The sequence below is a fragment of the Typopeltis vanoorti genome, chromosome 16 (assembly GCF_054136105.1).
Source record: "Typopeltis vanoorti isolate ZY-2024b chromosome 16, IOZ_Tvanoo_1.0, whole genome shotgun sequence".
NCBI lineage: Eukaryota > Metazoa > Arthropoda > Arachnida > Uropygi > Thelyphonidae > Typopeltis > Typopeltis vanoorti.
The window spans coordinates 71,996,160-72,019,154 of NC_143564.1; the positions used below are offsets into that span (position 1 = coordinate 71,996,160).

Genomic DNA, 22,995 nt, shown 5'->3' on the forward strand with positions numbered 1-22,995 from the left:
CAACACAGCTGATTATCACAACAAGATACTGAATTTGTTACAAACTGACACTTACTCTATTCTCGAAAGAGATCCTACTAGAGAACTGCATAACCTTACCAACAATCTCTTGAGAACTACAATGGAATTGCCCAGAAATTTATGTCTCTCCCTCCATTCATCCCTCGTCTATATGGATTACCTAAAGTCAATAAGGAAAATATCCCACTATGTCCTATAGTCGAAGGTATTGATTCTCAGACATACAACCTTTCTAAATATCTTGCCACTTCTTTAAAATGTTTCTCCAGCAAATCTTCATCCTTTATCAAAAAGTCAGTAGATTTTGTCTCCAGCCTTAAGGATATCACCATCAAAGACACAGAAATCATGGCCAGTTTCAACATAATTTCCTTATTTACAAATGTTCTTTTGCTATTGAAAGACTAAGTATGTAAGAAGAATCTTTTCCTTGTTGACACACTGTATTAATTCCGGATACTTCACAATCCACAAACAAAATTCGGGCTAGCTATGGGAAACCCTTTATCTCCAGTGCTCGCTTACATCTACCTGGAAGATTTTGAGGAAAAGGCTATCTCATCCTTCCATTTAAAACCAAAGATTTGGAAACGTTACATTGACATTATCTTTTTAATTTGGGAACATTGCCTTGAATCCCTCCGGAACTTCCAAGACCACTTGAATAATATACATCCAAACATAAAGTTTACAACTGAGTTGGAAGTCAACAGTTCTCTTTCTTTTCTGGATGTCAAACTGACCCATTAAGCAGGAAAATTAAAGATTTCTATTTAGAGAAAACCTACTCATATGGACAGGTATCTTCACGCTCACTCCTCCCACCATTATCCTTCACAAAAATTCGGGATCATTTCTACACTCAGACACCGGACTCGCTCACTTCTTTCTGACAAAGGAGAACTTAACAATAAACTCAATCTCCATCTAACTACATTTCAACTAAATGGCTACTCAATGAAGACTATCAACAAACTCCTGTTCAATCCTCTCCCTCATCGCAATGAAGATACTGCAATTTTTAAAGGGAACATTTCCATTCCTTACACCAGCTCTGTCACACCAAAATTGGCAAAGATTCTAAGAAAATATAACATACAGACTTTCTTCACGACACTACCAAAGTTATGTTCCCTTTTAAGTCGGCTGAAGACTAGTCATAACAACCTCAAATATCCCCATCAGATTTTCTGCAATTGTGGTAAACCATATTTTGGCCAGATAGAAAAATCAATTGAACTTTGCATCAAGGAACATTAAAGAGAGACATAAATTACAAGAGAACAAGAGCCAGTGCTTTATCTAGCCATGTCCTTTTTTCTGCAATTTCTCTGGAAAAAAGTAAAAAAAATTAATCGTTGTTACGATGAAATAGAAAGGAAAATAATAAAATCAAAAGAAATAATCCTTAACCCTGTACATATCAAAGTAATCTGAGTTACAACTTGTCAGATTGTCACTGTTCTGCTATCCAATATTGGCATGCTCGAGATCTTAAACACACGCATGTAATACAGTTAGAGAGAGATCTTTTTTAAACTCATCAAGGCTTGAACCTTAACAGTTTTTTGCTAATGCTTTTTTTTTACTGTTCAGAGCCAATTCCTTTACGGTTATCTTGCTGGTTGTTTCTGTATTTTGCACGTGAAGAAGCGTGAAAGACGAAACTAGTGATGCGAATAAAATCTGCTTTTATTTAATCTCAGTGTTCTAGTCATTTAATACTAAATAAGATATATATATATATAAAAATCTGGAATCTGCCTAAGAAGTCATATAGGTGCCTGAATGAATATAGGTTTTTAAAAGAAAAGAATATGAAGTTTTTTGGAGACTGTAGAGACTATGGATGTAGTGTAGAAACCTGGGAAGCACTCCACCACAATACCCACACTGATACGTCCATTTCCAAGATGTGGGAAGTATCTGCCTTGGATTTCTATTAAATGATACATGGTTCTCTAAAAATCTATGAATGTTATGAAATTATAAGATCAGCTGAAATCAACACTCAAATCTCAGAAAAACATGTCCTTTCCTTTAGTGTTTAACGGTGATCAGCATTTATTTTATACAAATTATGAACTCTACAACTGTGTTATAATTAATTATTTTAATTTCCTGCCATTTCGACCTTCATATTAAGGTCATCATCTGGAGCATACACACATATATATACACAGACAAGCTAAATTACATTTCACATAGCATGCTGAAGAGGCGATGATTTGATCAATGGTTATTCTATTGGCTAGACCTATAGTGAAAATAAAATAAATTAACTACATCAAAGCTATATTCTATTTAAGACAACATCAGAGAAACATTCTTTCATATAGATAGTTTTGTTATAGTGAAAATTATGTCTTAATTTAACATGACAATTGTTATATTAGAAAAACCTGGATTTCTTTCTCAAACATGGAATTTGACTTGTCTGAAGAACTAATGTACGAATCACAGCATGGTTACATGTCTAAACACATGAATGAGAAGTGTCCACTGAAATTCAAATAACATGAATATGAAGCATAAATTATTTGATATATTTTATCCATATTTTTTATTGGTTAATAAAGTGATATACAGATTAATACATTAAAAAAGGCTAAGTAAAGATTCCAATCTTTACTTAGCCTTTTTTAATTTTACTTAGCCATTATTGTTCAATCTATACATTAATGACATCAGGCAGGGCAATCAAGGGATGTTACTGATATTCAGTAAGATAAAAACAAGACAAATGAGTAAAGAAAAGTTCAAGTCAAAATAAGCAAGAGCTGTTTATTCACTTAAAATTTATGACATTACCTAATTTGAAGACACCAGCTGGTATGGTAAACTGCTCATAATAAACACAACCATCCTCTGGATTCTGAACTTCACATTTAACATTCTACAAAATGTAATTATAAAAGAAAATATATTTATTTAAACTTTAAAAAAAAATTTTAATAAAAATTATTATTTTTTTTAAATTAGCATTTTATAAAATGTACAGAAAAGTAGAAAATAAAAAATAATGCAAAACTATTTATTCCAAATCTTACCCAAAAATTAAAATGAATATTTCAAAATATAATTGTTCAGTTAATGAGTGTTCACTTTGCTAAGATAGGAGGGCTGTTCAATAAGTAATAAGACTAATTTTACTGTCGCAAAACCACTCATCACAATATTAATTTCTGTGGAATAAAGAAATGTTGCTATTAACAAAAGAGGTTGATAGATGGTGTATATGGGCTGATGTGCCAGAGCGTCATGTGACTAAACGCAAGCTTGTTTCGGCATGCCTACGAGCAGTGACCAGTCATCGAAATGGAAGCGTCCATAGAACAGCGTTATGCGATTAATTTTGTGTGCATTTGCAAAATTCGGCATTGGACACTTTTAACATGATATGCAAAGCTTTCCACGATGAAGCAATGTCGAGGGCAAGTGTTTTTCGCTGGCATAAAACTTTTAAGGAAGGAAAGCAAAATGTGGAAGATCTTGAACGTGAGGGAAGACCTTCAATGTCCATCACAGAGACAATGATCATCACAGCAGCGATTATCATCAAGGAGGATCACAGAATTACAGTACGCCAGCTGTATGTTGTCCTGAATATTTCTGTGGGAAGTGTTCACTCAATTATGGCTAAACATTTGGGATTGAAACATGTTTGCACCCAATGGATTCTCAAACTCTTGACACCGGAGCAAATGTAGCATCGAGCGGATGTGTGCACAGAATGGAAAGAAAGACTGGAACAAGAAGGCGACAACTTCTTAAAACGCATCATTATAGCAGATGAAGCTTGGTTGTATCACTATGGCCCTACAATGAAACAACAAAGCAGTGAATGGAAGCATCCGTCTTCGCCTATCCCCAAGAAAGCAAAAAACTGTAAAATCGGCTGGTAAAGTAATGATCATAATGTTTTTTTGACTACGAAGGCATTGTTTACTAACACACTGTAGAACCCAGGAATACCGTAAACGGCTCATACTATGCGGATGTTTTACGGACAATGGTACAGCACGTCAAAAGGAAGCGTCCATTGCTGAAGAATGGCTTCTTATTGCACTACGATAATGCAAGGCCACATATTGCTGGTCGTGTAGTGGACATTTTGCAGAAGAACAACATAGATATCCTACCACACCCTCTATACAGTCCTGATCTCGCACCGTGCGATTTCTGGCTGTTTCCTCAGCTCAAGAAACCACTAAGAGTCTGCCATTTCGAAAGCAACAAAGCATGTGTAAAAGCTGCAGAGGCAGTTTTGAAAGAACTTTCAAAAAACGGACTTTCACATGTGTTTAAGAAGTGGACGCAATGTTGGGACAAATGCATCACGTCTCACAGTAGTTACTTCGAAAAAGACCATGTAAATGATGACGATTAAAGGTAATCTGTTTTCTGTATAAATATAGTCTTATAACTTATTGAACAGCCTACGTATATCAACCGGATGAATGTAACATGGTGCACAGTGCTACTGCTGCACTGGATGAAGAGTTAGAGGTGCATGAAAACGAGGTTGAAGGGCTGTTGCATAACCTGGATAACAATTTGTCTACAGGGAATATCAGAATATGATAATGTTGGACAGATGGAATATCAAGTCATTTGCTAAAGGAATGTTCAGCAGAATTGGCTATGAGTCTCAGCTCAGGAATGATGCCACAGGAATGAATGATAGTTCCATTGTACAAGGGTGGTGCAAAAACTGATGTGTCTAACTACTGACCTATCAGTATCTCTGGTGTGGTAGTGAAGATTTTAGAGAAGTTGGTAAGAACTTGCATACAGAGATGAATAGACAAACTTGCTATACTCTGCAAGAAACAGCATGGGTTTACTAAAGGAAGGTCATGTTTTAGCAATTTACTCACATTTTATAACAATGTTACAGCCGAATCGGACAAATGGAATGGATACACTATGATAATGTTGGATTTTTCTAAAGCATTTGATAGGATACCACACAAAGGCTGTTGCATAAACTGGTGAATATGGGATTGGAATATAAACTCTTGACTTCGATCAGGGGATGGTTGACAGACAGATATCAAAAAGTGGTATAGAGTGGGTGTGAATCTGCCAGATTTAAGGTAACCAGTAGTGTACCTCAGGGTTCAGTTCTTGAGCCATTATTGTTCAATCTATACATTAATGACATCAGGCAGGATCTAACATCAGATATGCAATTGTTTGTATGATGTGAAGATAGGGAGGGCAATCAGGGATGTTACCGATATTCAGTAATTACAAAATGATTTGAATAGACTGGAAATTTGGGCAAAAGAAAATGGCTGTCAATTTAATGTTAGTAAGCGTAAAGTTATGCACTTTGGCGTGATTAGAGTTCCAGCAGCATATTATATTAGCGGGATTATGCTACAAGAAAATGAAGAGGCAAGTGATCTTGGCATATTGGTGGATAGGAATTTAAAGTTCAAAGGTCACATAGCAAAAGTTGCAAATACAACTCAGAGTATAATTGCAATGTAGAAGCAAACCTTGACATGTAAAGATAAGGAAGTCATTTTGCCTCTTCATAAGGCTTTGATAAGACCACACCTGGATTATTGTGAGCAGATTTGGTCTCCCAGGTTCCAAGGGGATAAAGAAGTTATGGAAAGGGTGCAAAGAAGAATTACAAAGATTATATCTGGATTATGAGATTTAGATTATGAGGAAGGATTACGAATATGTGGATTGCAGACTATGATTAACAGGAGAAAGAGGGGTGATATGATATTATAGAGGTCTATAAACTTTTGAATGGGTGTTATAGGATATCAACTGATGAAATTTTTTGTTACATGGAAGATGGGGAGAGAACACGGGGGCATCCACGGAAGTTAAATTTATTTGCAATCACCTTTCTTGACAGAAAGGAGTAAGAGCTAGGTTTTTCTCCCAGAGAGTTGTGAGTGGAATAGTTTGCCTTTAGAGGTAGTGACTGCATCTAGTCTGAATGAATTTAAAGGAAGATATGACAGCTGGTTTGGGTGATTTACAGCCTCCCTTGATGAGTCCTTGACTCACTGGAGGGTTCAGATATTAATAATAATAATAAAAGGATGTAATATTATGGCTTAGCGCTATGACTAAGAGATTTAGCTAGTTGGCACTTGCCTAGAAATAAGATTTAGATTTAAATTCTACAGTAATGAGATTCATTTTATTAGTCCGTTTTCAGATGTCTTACTATGATAGTCTTTAAATGAACATAACACTGATTTTTTTTACTCTTGGAAACCTGGATTTTCTTTCAATAAACAGAAAAAAAATCTTCATAGTGTGCTTGAGTGCTTTTAGTCCACTTTTTTCATAAAACGTATAATTAAAAATCAATTTATTGGTCAAAAACAGGCCAATATTGGGCATAATATATCAATGAAAGAAGAAGCAGAACCATTGATTATATTTTAAGATGATCAATCCACTGAAAATAGTTGCTAGTGATTGCAACCCACATGGCTAGTTTATTCATTAATATGATGTACTCACTTCTTTTTCTTCCTCGCATTATATCCTGTTTGATGCAGGGTCCACTATTTTACATGATGCGACTTTAAGTGATTCCAAACGGCTTGTTGCAGAGCCTGATATTGGAGGGGGAGGATGTATTTATGTCTGTAGATGTGTTCACGGGGCTGGTTTGCCTGATTTGAGGGATGAAAAACATGAGTTACTGGGTGAAAAAAAAAAAAAAAACTCCACTCCATATGAGACTGGCTAACTCACTTTCAGTCATAAGAGACCAGATAAAGGTTCCTCAGATCATGGATGGGAATCGAGCCCAGGTCTTCCTGAGCAAAGGGCTTTGTCTATACCGAATGAGCTACTGCCTCTAACATGATGTACTCACTTATAAATGATAATTCTGCTTAAGAGAGAAGGGCTCAGTTTATGCCAGAATTAGATTCCTGGAAGTACTGCTGTAAACAAAAGCAGCATACAAGGCATACAATGGATGCCAGGATATATTCCTGATCTACACAAATACTCCCCCCCCCCTCCTGCCCACCAAAAAAAAAAAAATTACCTTTCTATTTTAGCCCACAGAATTAAACAGAAAATATTACATAAGGATATTCATCCTTATTTATAATGTGTATGTGTGAGAATGCACTGAAAATTCTTGTAACTTTTCTTTAACTTGAATGAGAATTTTGATTTGCTATTTAAATTGAACAGCAGTCTTCTGCTTGTAGTAAAACATTTATTTTTATGTTCTTTCTCATACAGTTCACTGAACAAACTTCTGATATTATCCATAATTAATATTTGTTGTATTCAACACTAAATATGAAGCTAATCTTGAATGGCAGTCAGTCTCAAGTAGAGTAATGTGGGCAAATATGAGAATGGGGAACTGGACAACGAGACTTATTTGTGCCTATGGTCCCACAGAGGGTTCTACTAAGGTAGAAGTGGAGGAATTTTTTGAGGCTTTAGAGAAAGCAACTGACACAATTAAAAAGGAAAAGTTGGTCCTTGTTGGGATCTATATAGCAGAGTAGGAAAGGATTGTAAGATATACAAAAATATTTTGGGAAAATTTGGAGAAAAGAACAAAGCTAATAATAATGGCAAATACCTGTTGGATTTCTGCTCAGGACATGGATTGGTTATTACTAACAACATGTTCCAACATAAAAATGTGCAGAAATTAACATGGAGAAAAGAGGCAAGGAAAAAAAAATCTCATGTTATTGTTGATAGTGATGTTTTCTCCCTGGTGCAGGACACCAGAGTGTACAGAGGATTTGAAATTGGAAGTGATAACCATTTAGTTTTGAGCAGGAGAAAATTGAATTTCATATTGAAAAGAAGACCAGGTAAGAAGTTTTTAAAGCGAATAAAAGTTGAGCAGCTCTCAGATGTGAATTGCAGACTAAAATACATAAACGTTATTGAAGAAAAAATGAGAGTTTGAGAACAGGAACCAAACCTTGGAGATTCAGTGGCAATCCTTCAAAAAAAAACAATGATTGATTCAGTCAGAGAGGAATGTGGCAGGGTTGTCTGCAAGGACAGAAAAATCAGAACTCCATGGTGGACAGGAAGTTAAAGAGGCAGTGAAAGAAAAGATAAAATCATATCAAAAGTTCCTGGCAATAAATCAGCTTCATATTGGAGGCTTAATGGATTGTATACAGCACTCAGAAAGGATTAAAACAGAATTTAATACTTCCCATATATTTCATCTCAGTAAATGAGACATCTTCAGGGCCTATATAGTCGTAGTTTTGACTTACTGTATTGTCTGGATTTGTGTGCTATATCTTCTCCATGAATGATTAGAATGGTTATTTTTCTTGGAAGTTCCCCTCTATCTACAAGCAGATAGAGGGGAACTGCCATGGGTTCCCCCTCTCACCCCTCTTGCCAATTTTTATATGGAAGAATTTGAAAAACTAGCCATAGACTCAGCCCCTCTCAAATCTTCTATCTGGCTAAGATATGTAGACGATGTGTTCTCTATTTGGCTTCATGGCCCAGACACATTAGACTCTTTCCTCAGTCACCTCAACGGCCTACATCCAAGAATCCAGTTTACAATGGAAAAAGAAAAGAACAATTGTTTACCCTTCCTAAACACCTTAGTGACACGCCTTCCCAACGGTACACTTTCCTTCACTGTACATAGGAAACCCACACACACACAGGCAGATACATTCACAAACTCTCCAACCACCACCCCACTCAACAATATGGCATTATTAAAACTCTTACCAAGAGAGACCACAATCTTTGTTCCAGTGGAACCACCCTTACAACTGAGCTTGACCACATACACAACACTTTCCTCTTCAATGGCTACAGTGATCACAGTATTAAAAAAATAATCAGGTCCTCCCCCCTCTTCTCGGTCTTCTCTTCAGAAAGAGTTTAGAAATGCCATCACCATACCCTACATCCATGGCACATCAGAAAAAATAGCCAAGATTTTTAAAAAGTACAACCTACACACAGCATTTAAGCCTCACCACAAACTTGCTACCCTTATCCGCTCTACAAAAGATCAGCTCCCGCCGCTCTCAGTGCCTGGAGTCTATAAAGTACCCTGTTCATGTAAACTTGCGTACTTTGGACAGACAGGCAGATCAGCCACTATCCACCTGGAGGAACATAAATCATACATCTGCAAACACAACTATGGTCAGTCAGGCTTGGCTGACCATGTCTTGGATACAACCCACAGGATCTCATTAAAAAAAACCACCATGCTCCACCACAGCAAATTCAAAAAAGAGAGACTATGCTTAGAATCAGCAGCAGCTCTCAGGAACCAACCAAATCTCAACAAATATGGTTGCATTAAGCTTCCTAAGATTTGGGAAATGCTTACTACCAGAGGTCCCACTTTACATTTTAGGCCACCTACAATCGCCCTTAGAGGGCGCTCCGCCTAGAAAGGACTTTAGTGTCACCAACGTGGTTGGGCTTAGTATTGTGTGTTATTTGTTTTTGATGTTACATTAGTTTTTTTTGTAATCCCTGAAGATGTCTCATTTACTGAGACAAAATATATAGGAAGTATTAAATTCTGTTTTAATCCTTTCTGAGTGCTGTATACAATACATTAAGCCTCCAATATGATGTCCTCACAGCACCTAAGCCTCTACACAGGAATAAATCAGCTTATGTTCTTAGAAAATGCAGAGACAAATGTAAGAGAACTAAACTCTGTGTAAAACTAGCTTAACAAAAGTCATGGGAAGACTTTGGTAAGAACACAAAAAATAAATATCAAGATGGTAGCAAGATATTCTAGAGGTTGTTGAAGAAGCTCAGAAATGGAGGAAAGAGTAAAACGAATTAGAAATGATAAAGGCAACATGAAAACTGGAGAAAAAGATATCCTTCAAGTATTTCATTTAGCAATTTTTTGCTAAATGAAACAATCAGTAACAGCAAAGTGGTAAAAAACACTGATCAGGCATGCAATCAGGAATACATATCCATACTTGTAGTAGAAAAAAAAGCCATCAAAAGCCAGAAATGTGGAAAGGCAGCTGGAATAGATGATGTTTGACCAGAATGGTATAAAAGTCTTAGTGGGTGCACTTGTCGTGACGTTCTCTTCTTCATGTTCGAATCCACCATCTTGTTATAAGTCACTTTCATAAAAAAAAACAACTAATTGTAAATTGATCACCAATCCAAGGGTAGAGAAATTTCTATTATACTGCGCCACTCTATCCTTAGATTAATCTATATAAAATAGCAGGATCAATTCATAGCTAGTTAGCAGTCTCCTCATTCATTCTGGCCGAAGTATTTATTTTCCACGTGGGATTCCCGCAAGATTCGAATTTTTATGAACGGTGCAGTAAAAAGGAATTCAGGCAAACACAATAATTAGATTAACAAAATAAAACATTTAATATAAGCTATATTGACACATACATAAATTCTACTTCTAATTTTAAACAATAGAATCAAGTTGAACATTAGGTCAAATCAATTACATAAGCTCAATCTTCCAAACTTTCACATACACTTTCTCAGTTTCTGATTCACAAAGTTCCTACACTTAATTAAATATAATAAAACTTCCTTTCTAATCAGTTTCCACGCATTTTTCAGCCATGCTATATGCTTAAAAAAAAAACACCGCAGGCACTAATAGCTGTAAATATCTCTCAAGCAATTTTTATTTTTCAATTCTCAATCTCGAAGAATTTCCAGAGTTAAAGTTAGGTTAAACGTAGCGTAATTAACACTCAATTCTTCATGCATTGAAATAAATCAATATGACAGTCCTTACCAGAAATGGTTCCTAGTACATCAATTACGTTGTGAGTATACTTTTAAAATATATTTATTACACTTAAGAACACATCTATAAGACTTCTCCACAGTTATAACTAAAACACTATCAATCACGCTTCACAACTCTAGACATCAATTTTAGGGTACTTTAATTATCCTTGTTATCACTCAATAACCAATTAAATACCGTGCAGTTCTCCTTAGGGCAAATTAGAAATAAGTCGCAATTCTAGACTAACTGGATTTATTCATAATTCTTCACTGAAAGTCCAGTTTTTTATATTATCTGATTACAGCATTAATTTCCTTTTATTATTACTGCTGACTTCACCTTCAGCTAACTATAAGATTCACTTCGTCTTTGCTCGCTTATAAATATTATCCCTTTTAACTTCTGCCCTTGAGAACCTTTCATTTACTTCCACCTCTCGTTTATACCCTAGCTTCCCTTTACTTCAAAATTTCCGTTCCAACCCTTCTTCGTTACCCTTTTATTTATTTATTTTTATTATCCTTCGCCCTGCTCACGCTCTGTTCCACTCGCGCTCGTTTACTTCATGCGTTTCCATGACAACAAATAAACGTAAACATTTTCACTAACGTCACATAAGGCTATACCACTACATTGAGTTAATAAAAATACAATAAATAGAACATTAGAGCTACTTAATCAAGTCTTTCATTTCGTATACAGATAACTATAATAATATTCGTGTTACAATATTTATATAAGTTACAATAATTTATACATATATTATTGTTTAATTAATTAATAGCTGATAAAATTCAGAATAAACACTTAAATAATAATTCTTAATTAAGGATTAATAAATAACTTTTATACAAGTCATGATTAATATATAATAAACAATGTTAAATGTGAATGAAAAAGACAAAATACACAACATAGTTTCATTCACAGTTTAACACACTGCATAGTTCAGAAGGCCTGGACAGAGGGACGAATTCCAGATGAATGGAGTAGAGCTCTCTCTCATAGTACCCCATATATAAAAAGGGAAATAAAACAATGTGAGAATTACAGGGATATTTCTCTACTAAGTGTTCCTGGTAAGATTTATACAAGTATACTTGAGAAATGGTTGAGAAGGATTGTGGAAAGAAAGCTTGGGTGAAGAACAAGCTGTATTCAGGCCAAATAGAGGCTGTCAGGATCGGATTTTAACTTAATGACAAATAGTTGAGAAATCATGGGAATATAAAAAGATCTGTATTTAAGTTTTGTAGATCTGGAAAAGGCATATGGACAAGGTGCCAAGAGAGAAGTATTCAAAACGTTACAGATGTATGTTGTCAGTCGGGCATTACATGAAGCAATACTTAGTCTTTATTTGAGTTGCAAGTCAGCAGTTAGAATTGAAAAAAAGTACAGGAAGATGGTTTAATGTTAAATCTGGTGTCAGAAAAAATTCAATTATTCTTATTTATGTTATGTTTAAATTGCTATAACTCTCCACTAGCAAATGAATATGCATGTTTACTTTTTTGTCTAAATTTAGATAAAATTCAATATAAGAAAAATGCACATATGGAAGGGGACTCATTACAATTCTTTATTTAGTAATCTACTTTAGAATAACACTGGTTTAATTGTAGAAGGAAGGAATTGTTCCATGGAAATAGAAACAAACTCCACATGAATTAATTAAACATTTAGGAAATTTTGCATGCCACTTCTTATTCATTTGGTGAATTTGAAGTGTGACTGAATGATCTGTAACATTATTATTAGTGAATTAACCTTTGGAAGATAATAAGCTGTGCGTAAATATTTAATAATTATAGTAACAATAAATTTTTAAATTTATAAAGTTAAAAAAAAAATAAAAAAGGGTCAGTATTAGTGTAAACAGGCATCCATAAGTTTGGACTTAACACCAAATGTGTAGAGCTCTGGAACATGATCCATTCAACTGTGACAACTATAATTTCTAAGAAAATCAAAAAATCTTTGACATCATCCATGCTAATCACAACTAAGATGCCATGTTCATGTAGTAATGTGATGATGATGATCTTATATTTCTATCTTCTAAGGCAGTGCTTCCCAAACTTCTGGATGTCAGGGCCCCCTTTGCAAAAATTAAAATATTTCACGGCCCCCCTCGAAAAAAAAATGGAATAGAGATATATTATTATAATATTTATTGTATTTATATCCAATACAAAACATACACAGCGAATATTGCAAAAATCAAATGCATATATTACATTTTTTACCATTTGGTTCTGAAGACGATGTAGGCTGTTCTGGTAAAATATGAAATACTGTCCTTTTTTTTTAGTCTGTTTCTGCTTCTTCTGATTGTTCGCGGGATTTTTTATTTTTTTATCTACCACTTATCCATCTCAGGGTTAAATTTTTTAACATAGAATAGATCAAATAATATCACCACTTACCAATACTGGCACACCACAGACTGATAACATGAAATTAGTGAATATTACCTGAATAAGGGAATCCCCCGGACCAGGAACATTTTTCACTTTTGTGACTTTTCTCCCTTTACAGTAATTAAGCCTAACGTGAAACAGACAGCAAAGGCAGGTTATTAAAACGTGCATATGATTGGTGCAGTATTAGCAAAAGATCGCGCAACCGAAAGATAAAAGCATAGCTGACAATTGAGTTGAAATGCTAACTCTCTTCAACCGAATTCCATATGTGAAACTGCCATAACATTCATTATATATATATTACTTAGTTTTAACACTTTTATGAATTTCACGTTCGATTGAATTTTATTGCTGCCTTGGGAAATCGAACTCACATACATCTAATTAATAACAATAGTTTTTAGTTAGATACTGTGTTTGCCCATGCAACATATGGTTTTGTTTCAGTCTATACAACATAGTTTCTGTATAAGGGGACATGTGATTCATTAATTAGTGTGTTTTTATCCCAGTTGTCTCTAATTGCACTATTTGTTGAGAAATATATTACACAGACTCCTCATACCTTATTCACTGGCATAATAAAAGTACTTATTTTTATTGCCTCTGCAGTATAGTGGCTCTTAGGGAGGGCGTGTTGTTTACCACTGCAAGCGAGTTACTATCTCCCCACATGAACTTGTTTAAGCTTTTTTTCATGTGGGAGGTATAAGCGAAACTTTTATTGGTAACAGAAAACTAGCTCGGATGACAGTGATAATATACAACGAGTTTCGATATGTATATAAAGTCAATATCAACAGTCCCTGATTACGAACGCGTGATGAAAGGGACAGAAGATTGAGCTTCCCTGGAGAGCATTCGAAGTAAATACAATTAACCACTGCTTTGAAATGAAACATATGAATAAGCAATATTTACTAAGATTCGTTAAGCACCGAAATACGCAGGAAGCAAAGTTTGTGAACCAACACCAATGTGTGAATTTTTCCATTAAAATATAAAAAATAACAAAAAAGAAATAATAAAAGTTAAATACGTTTCTTTTAAAATAAAAAAAATATACTTAGTCTTAAAAGATTTTAAATTTGTTTTCATTATTTCATGGCCCCCCCTCAACAAAACCTACGGCCCCCAAGGGGGCCGTGGCCCACAGTTTGGGAAGCGCTGTTCTAAGGCACTTTTTACCATATCAATCCACCTATATCTTCGTCTTCCTCTGGGTCTTTTTCCTGCCAACCTGGCAGGGATCACTTGTTTCACTAATCTTTACTCTCTCTCTCTCTCTCCCCTAATCTCTCCCATTCTATTTAAGTGACCATACCTCCTGAGATTAGCTCTGCTAACACATTCCTGGATGCTAATAATGTCAAGTTATTTCCTAATATCCTCATTTTGAATATGATTTTGCCATTGATGCCATCTGTTCATGCCCCTAATCTTTCTCAGGCCTCTCATATCTGAGGACTCTAGTTTTTGGTGTTTTAAGTGTTTTAGTTCTAACCCAGCTCTCAGATCCATAAGTTAAAACTGGTTTCAACACTGTCTTGAACACAGCTAATTTAGTGTTCCAACTAATTTCTTTCATTTCGATATTTAATTTAGCATCTTCACTAAAACTCTAGCTTAAATGTTTTACTTGTTCTATAGGCTCTCCAGTCACAACACAGTCCATATTTTCAATGCTTCTGCCTATTTTCATTGTCTTTGTTTTTTTATTGCTGACCTTCATACCATATCTATTACAAGTTATTTATTCAATTTAGTCAGGGAATCTTGCAGACTTTAGTGGATTTATTTAGAATTATAACATCATCCACATAAAGCAAAGAGCTGACATTAACATATCCAATTTTGATATCACTTTTAATACCACTTTCCTTCATAATGTGATCCATATAGATGATGAATAATAGAGGGATTTGAAGGTTGTCCTAATATCGCAAGTTAATATTTGTATTTGTACATAATTGTATGTTAATATCTTAACACAATATTAAGACAACCTTCAACCCTCCTGCAATGCACCTGTAACCTACCTTACATAGGGGAAACAGGATGCAAAAGTCTCAATTACAAAAGATGAACACAAATGCCACATTAAATATCTCCACTATGGTAAAACAGGCCTGTACCACACACTCCGAACATGTCACAGAATTGACTGGAAAGGCAACAAGTCCCTACATTAAAACCTGCTTTGTAAAAAAAAAAAAAAAAAAAAAAAAAAAGCCTGTGAAATGCTGAAACATGATCCAAATCTGAATAAGAATGATGGATTAATTATTCAAAGAATATGGAGAACCCATCTTCAACCCGTATAGAACCCAGAACAACCCCAAAACAGAAGAAAATTTTAATACGAGAAGACTTTAGAAATTGTAATAGTAATAGAAATAGTAACTGGGTAAATGATTAACAAACATTCAGATTCATCTTGCTTTTGTATAGTGTAGTGCCATGTAGCTTGTATCCTGTACATATGCATGCTTTCCTGATGATGATCTCGATACACAGGTCGAATGTTACTTTATTAATGATGAGTAATTATTCTAACATGTGTGTTGTCTCTCCATAAATTCTTCACTATGAATATAGGCTAACAGCCTTTTAGGAAGAATTTACATTAGAATAAAATTTTAATATATCCATTCTATATATATAAAAAGATAAGCTGAAATTTGAAATTTCGACTTATCTTTTTATATATATATATATAGAATTATATACATTGCCGGCCTTGTATATATTTATATATATACATTGCCGGCCTGTTTGGCTGAGTGGTTAGAATATCCGCTCTCGAGCCAAGAAGCTGCAGGCTCAAATCCTGCCTAGGGGCATGGATGTTTGTGAGTCTTTAACTTCATACATTCACATTCATTCATACAAGTGAATAAACACTCTCCCAAGATGGACTGGGTCACCATGGGAGAAGTAGGCCCAACCCTCCTGCAATGGGTGTGTAGAGGCTTGTGAGGACATCATATTGGAGGCTTAATGGATTGTATACTGAACTCAGAAAGGATTAAAACAGAATTTAATACTTCCTATATATTTTGTCTCAGTAAATGAGACATCTTCAGGGATTACAAAAAAACTAATGTAACATAAAAACAAATAACAAACAATACTAAGCCCAACCACGTTGGTGACACTAAAGTCCTATCTAGGTGGAGCGCCCTCTAAGGGCAGTTGTAGGTGGCCTGGAATGCTCCTGCAATGGGGAAGGTCTTTACCCTGTAGAGGGTAGAAAACAGGCTGAACATCATCATATAAATGTGTGTGTGAGAGAGAGAGAGAGAGAGAGAATTAAAAATGTGAATGTTAAAAATATTTAATGTGGATTTAAAAAATCCAGGTCTCTCTGGTTGGAAAGACCTGGGTTCAAATTCTTTATTCAGCCTGACATGGGAGGTGGAAGATTTCTTCACTTCCAAAACTCCATTTGTAAACCTGTAGTCCAGAAAAAATACTCAAAGAATACAGCAATTCACAGACATACATATAGATTTAAGAGGATAGTGCTGACTTCCAGAATGTAGTATTAATTGTATTCCTATACAGTCAAATCAGATTTTTATTATCATCATCATTTTTTTTTAATATAAATATATATCAACCCACATGAGAGGTCCAAAATCTGTAACACAACAGTGCTGTGTGTGGGCCAGTGATCAGGAAGAAAGAAGGAATCTTCAAATGCTACTTGAATAGGTTGCATTCTTTGGGAAAACAGTTTGCCTACTGTTCTAAAGAACAGAGCTTGGTGTAAATAAGGAAGTGGCTGATAAATTGGTATGATCATTTGGAATTCAAATGTATTTGGGTTTTGACCAACAGTTGCTTGTGTTCTTAAGCGATTAGAGAAAAGGGAAGGAATTTTGAGGCCAGTTCACTGAAGTGGCCATTAAATACATATAATAATGACAGAATCTAGATCTACAAGAAAGTGAATGGAGGGAGTTTGAGAGAGGGTGACTGCAAAGTGCACTACATCTTATGGATTGCATCTTACCTGACCAGGCAGATGAGACATTATATATATTCTATTACAGACTTCCACTGACTCAGCAAGCTCACCATGTGAGCTCTTCAAATCAGCAACATGACTGCTGTATTTTACTCATTCGAAATACCTTCAGTGATGCATTCTACTCACTCACTGCACTCTTGTACAAATTTCAGGAATGACCCTTCATTCTAGTTGTACTCTGTGAATAATTCCCTTGGCATTAATCTGATAAAGCACCATTACCAACTTAAAAGTCACTATTATATCACCTCTCTTCAGCATATCCAACAAATTTTGAAACAAGATTGGTGCACAGGAACATTCAAGACAACATTATAAAGGATGAAGGCTCCACTGCCAATTATTACGCAAGTATTTAAAAAAATGTAAGCCCATAAGTGACAAGCATTAATGCATCTCAGAAAAATGATCAGAGAGCTGTAGATTAAGACTATGGGCAGCAATAATAATAACAATATGATACAACAATGGATGGGCAAAAAATAATCTGATTTCAACAACCCATATAATGGTCAAGTGATGTAAGTTAATGCCAAAGAGAATTATAGAGTAACACAAAAATGAAAGGCCACTCCTGAAAGTTGTACAAAAGTGTGGTGAGCAAGGATATAAAGAATAGATTTTTTTTTTATTTAGATACTATATGTTCACAACCTTTTTCGTAAGCAAGGCTTATTAAAAAAAAAAAAAAAAAAAAAAAAAAAAAGACATAAAATGGATGCAACAATATAGCACCCATAAGAAAGGGTTGGGGATCGTGACATATATATACAGATGCAAATATTTTTTTTTCACATTCCACAGTGTTTTGTTGTTTAGCAGTAGTCTTAGGTAGGTGTGAAATAACTGAATTAAATGGATGTACGGGATAAATTTGAAGATATGAGAGATCTGTTTGCTAGAAATGATCTCCAGGTTAGTAAGAGTGGTAATGTAATGTAATGTGTAGCTAAGTAGAATGCTGTTAGTTGGACTGCAAATCATTAGCAGAGGATGATATATTGATGGGGATAGAGAGATATTATAATTTGATGATCTCAGAAGAGTTGTGTATCCTCCATGTGGGACTTCACATGGAGCTTCAATAAAGAATGGGTTTACTCTTCTGCAACATGAGGCATATAAGGCACAGGTTAGGAAGCTGATGCAGCAGGAAGGAGAAATTGGCATACGAAAGGAGATTGGGTGAGACAGCAAAACAAAATCCTAGAGAATTCTACATTTATATGGTTAGTAAAAGAACGTGTGAATGTGGATGATTGACTTTAACTGCTGGATATAGCACATTAAAGCTTAATGGAATAAAACAGCACAGAGAAAGGATTAAAACCAATGTTTAATTGTTCAAATATTTCATCTCAGTCACAGAGATATTTTCAGGGAGTACAATATAAACTTATAACATACCCACAAAAGCAATACAAAATTAAGTGAAACTTGTCAGACACAAGTGGAGTCCCAAGAAGGTAGGATGCCCTCTGTGGTCACCCACTAAAGGCTTTGATTGTAATATGCAATCTCTCAGAATTAATATTTCCCATATTTTGGGAAGTTCTGTGTATGGGGAAGAGGATAAGAAGAAATCTGTCAATGTGTTCTCTGAATAATCTTTGGGGAAGACCAAACGAGAAAGGCTATTCCAAAGAACAGAAGTAGATGGAATGAGAAAGGAGAAAATGAAGCTGGATTGGTGAGTATGGAGCTGCACTGTAAAAGATGATGATCAACAGCTGCTCTTGTTTTTATGGTTTTGGAAGAAACCGCTGCTGAATGGGCATAAGCGATGTTTGTGCCAGGAATTGCTTAAGGTGTAGGTCAGTCAAAAAAGGGAAATCTGATCATGTTTGGATTTCTGGGTATTATCTAAAATTAGAGAGAAGTAATATGAGAAATCACACAGCACTGAGTTTCAATAACATTGAAGTTTATGAGGTTGTGCTTACTCCACTGGAGTATAGCCACCAGATAAATGTTTAGGTCATTGGTTAGAGTTGATGATGAGGTTTCTAATAACTGGGCACTATAAGGCTTGAAAAAAAAAAAAAACGAATGTATGGTACTGTCATCAGCAAAGCTATGGATATAGGGCTTGAAGTCAATGAGAGCAGATCATTTATATACAGAAGGAAGAGAGCGAGTGAGAATAGCGAACTCTGGAGTACTTCTGAAATGGTTGGAAAATCTGATAGTTATCACAATATATAGTAAGTGACAAGATCACAGGATGATAATTTGATGAGCAGACTTTATGTAAAACCTGACCAAATGCCTTAAAATGCAGAAAGCAACCATCTGAACGTTTCCATGCTTGAGTCCACAGGTGAGTATAGCAATTTAGAAGATCAGTGGTGGATTGAGTGGCAAAATCCATATGGTCAGTCACTAATTAGCTGTGAAGAAGTTTGCTGTTGAGGACCTTTTCCATGAAGTCAGAGGAATTCAATAGCAGTTTGTTAGAAGACTTTTGTTACTCTTTTTTTTTTTTTTGGAATAGTATGAATGTAGGCTCATTTCCAGCTCAGCAGGAAAAATTGAAGAGGTGAAAAAATATGGGTTAGCACAACAGGGAAAGGGGAAGGATACATAATTACCAGATGTGTTGTTTGTGTTATTTAAGATTATTATGATTTCTTATTGTGCATGACTAAAGCTGCATAGAGTGAGCAGTTCTTGGTAAAGTTGGGGGAAATTTGCCTTGATTAGTGGGAACTGGAAGAAAAGATAATGTCAATAGATCAACCTTGGCAACCTCAACAAGGTCATATTATAGTACCATCTGGATATGAAAGAAGAGGAAATACGAATAAGTAAAAGCTGCACCAGTAGCCTTGGTAATGGAAATTTGTTGGATTAGACCCTTTCAAAATCTGATTTGGATCTGTAGTTGATTCCCCCCCCCCCCAACTGTTGTGAGCCACTCACTATATAGTGAATTTTTTTCTTGGACTGTGTTGGCACACTTGTTGGAGAACCTAGGCTTGTGTTAATTTAAAGATGTTTATATAGAACAGATATTATTATTATATTAATATTTTTTAATAATTGTATTTCTAACAATTATTTTTTTAATTCCGAGTGTACCTATATATATTATTATATGCACAAGGGTTCATTCCAATTGGCGCAATGACCTCCTTTTTTACTATTTCTTTCAGAATCCAAAAAAATCACTGACTCAAGACCAAAATACAAAATAAACTCATTTAATAAAACAAAAACAATATATATACACATAACTAAGATGAAAAGCCAAAAGGCTATTTTTTTCTGGCGAGGTTGATATAATTAGTTTCGCTTACTGGCTGAAAAACAAGAAGGGATTTTTATCCCCTTAACTTATAATATATATACACTTCAAACAAATATTACATAACTAACTACAAATTAATTGGATCCAAGGCCTTTTAAAAATAAACTTACACTTAAGACTAGACTAAACACGTTGTTTTCACAATGACAAAATGTTCATAGTCAGTTTCTCTCTCTGTCAAGGCCCTTTTCCGAAGATATACGACTTTATTCTTCATTTTTAAAGGGTCCGTTCTCTTCACTCATGTAGCACACATTTAATTCTTCCTGACTCAATTCTGTCTCCTTTCTAGTAGAAATAATAGTTAGATCCGACGTCCTTAATACAGATGAAACTTCATAATCAGAGTTTTCTCAAGCATTCCTTTAGAACGTAAATAGCAATTTCTTCTTTTATTCGCTACTAATGCTTATTGACAGTCTTAACTCTTTTATTTAAAAAAAAAAAACTTACAGTTCTACGATTCCCTTTTCAGAATCTCCAATAAATCTTCCAATTAGCGTTTCCTCCAATATTCCTTTTAAAACACCTATAGCAATATTTCCCTTTTATTTATCAATACTTATTCCACTTTGAAAATTAATAGTTCCACGATTCCTTTTTCGGAATATACTATTAATTTTCCTCCGACTGTCACATAAAAAAAACTCAAGTTCCTCTGAATCTAAATATCTGCCGGCCTATGTTCTAAATTCCTTCCGAACACTATCTTGTTTACTTCTGTTACTCAGATACCGAACGCTTTCCTTGTCAGCTGTCAATCACACATCAAACTTCTCGGCAAGCATGTGCATTCCTTGAAAATGGCAAGCGAGAAACTAAATACTATATAATGGCTGACACGGTTGTTTCCATTAGCGACAAGAGAATACCTTCATAAAACACAAAACTTAATATTTTAAACTACAATAAAATTTTTTAAAGTAATACAACTATTCAAATCCGGTAAGTACATAAATTTTTAACTGCTTTGCATATCATTTTTGACAAAACAATTTCAATAACCGCAACATCGCAAGTGCCAACAATGCGTGTTATGAAACTAAAACTAATAAACATTCTAACATAAACAATTCGTAAAATATTCAGAATTTTAAATTATGATTATTTTTACATCTGTAGTTGATTTTTTTTTTTTTTTTTTTTTTTTTTTTTTTTTTGCAATTGTTGTGAGTCACTCACTATATAGTGAACTGTTTTCTTGGACTGTGTTGGCACACTTGTTGGAGAACCTAGGCTTGGATATTAACTGGGAATTTTGGGCTAATGAGGGATGAAAGCATTATCTAACTAAGAACTGTTTCAATGTATACTATCATATGCCTGAATAACAGTTTGTTAGAAGACTTTTGTTACTCTTTTTTTGGAATAGTATGAATAAATCCACAAATACCAGATGCAATTCTTTATCAAATTCATATTTTTCTAACAATTTTGAAGCATGAAAACATTATCAACTGTTGACTTTTCCATGAAGATGACAGACTGATAGTCTCTGATAATGATGCCTGACGTATATACATTAATTCTTTTCTTGCTCAGTGTACCAAGTATTCAAGAGGGAGATACAAGATACTACCCAAAAGCTTCGGGAATTTGACCATAAACAAAATAACAATAATAAAATAAATTAAAATAAAATGCTTTCTCTAACTCCCAGTTCCCACTATCCCCTTCAAAGTAGTCTACCTTGATATGTATAACATATCAAGGTAAACTACTATGCACAACAATCCCAGCGGTTTTTCCATGATTTCATGCATCCCTGTAAGTCCTCAAATGTGACTGTGTTGAACACCTCAACTGTTTAAAACTAATACCTTTTCAGCCAGAATTTCATATTGGCAAACAGGAAAAAGTAGCAGGCAAATGAGGAGATGCTGAATGACTGGAGTTTTTGGAAGCCATGAACTGTCGAATGAGGGATGTGTGGGTACATTGTCATGGCAGTGAACCCAGTCACTGTTCTTCCACTTCTCTGGACAATTGAGTCAAATGTAGCCACTTCAAAATCTTACAAAAAAGGATAAGGAAATATCCTTATCCTCTGTCAACAGTCTAGTAAAACTTGCTGTTGACAGTTTAGAATGTGCCTTGTGTCCCTCACCCCTCCCTTGCCAGTCAAACTGGTGGTGGTGGTTACTACATAGATCCATATATAAAAATGAGCATTTGTATAAAGAAAGTGCTAAAGCTTTATATCAGGGCTATCTAACCTTAGGTAATCCAAGGGCCGCATTAGAAAAAAAAATTTTATCCGAGGGGAGCGTCACAATGCATATCTAGTAATTTTGTAAGTAGCAGCAATACAACCTCGAAAGCTGAACAAAAGAACAACACTAATTGTGCACTAATCGCATGCTTACATTCCCCATGAGAGCCTGGAGCATGCGCATTGGAGCAAAACAGTGTAAGAACGCATCTTTGACAC

At 35.0% G+C, this 22,995-nt stretch overlaps 1 protein-coding gene across 6 annotated transcripts in view; it reads right to left on the reverse strand.

Moving 5' to 3' along the window:
- polybromo (protein) overlaps window positions 1-22,995 on the reverse strand; it is a 686,480-nt gene that overhangs the window by 261,017 nt on the left and 402,468 nt on the right. For all 6 annotated transcript variants that reach the window (XM_090406695.1, XM_090406694.1, XM_090406697.1 and 3 more), the window contains one exon: window positions 2,833-2,917. In XM_090406695.1, coding sequence (XP_090262821.1) covers window positions 2,833-2,917 — 85 coding nt within the window. The remainder of the gene's footprint in view (window positions 1-2,832; window positions 2,918-22,995) is intronic.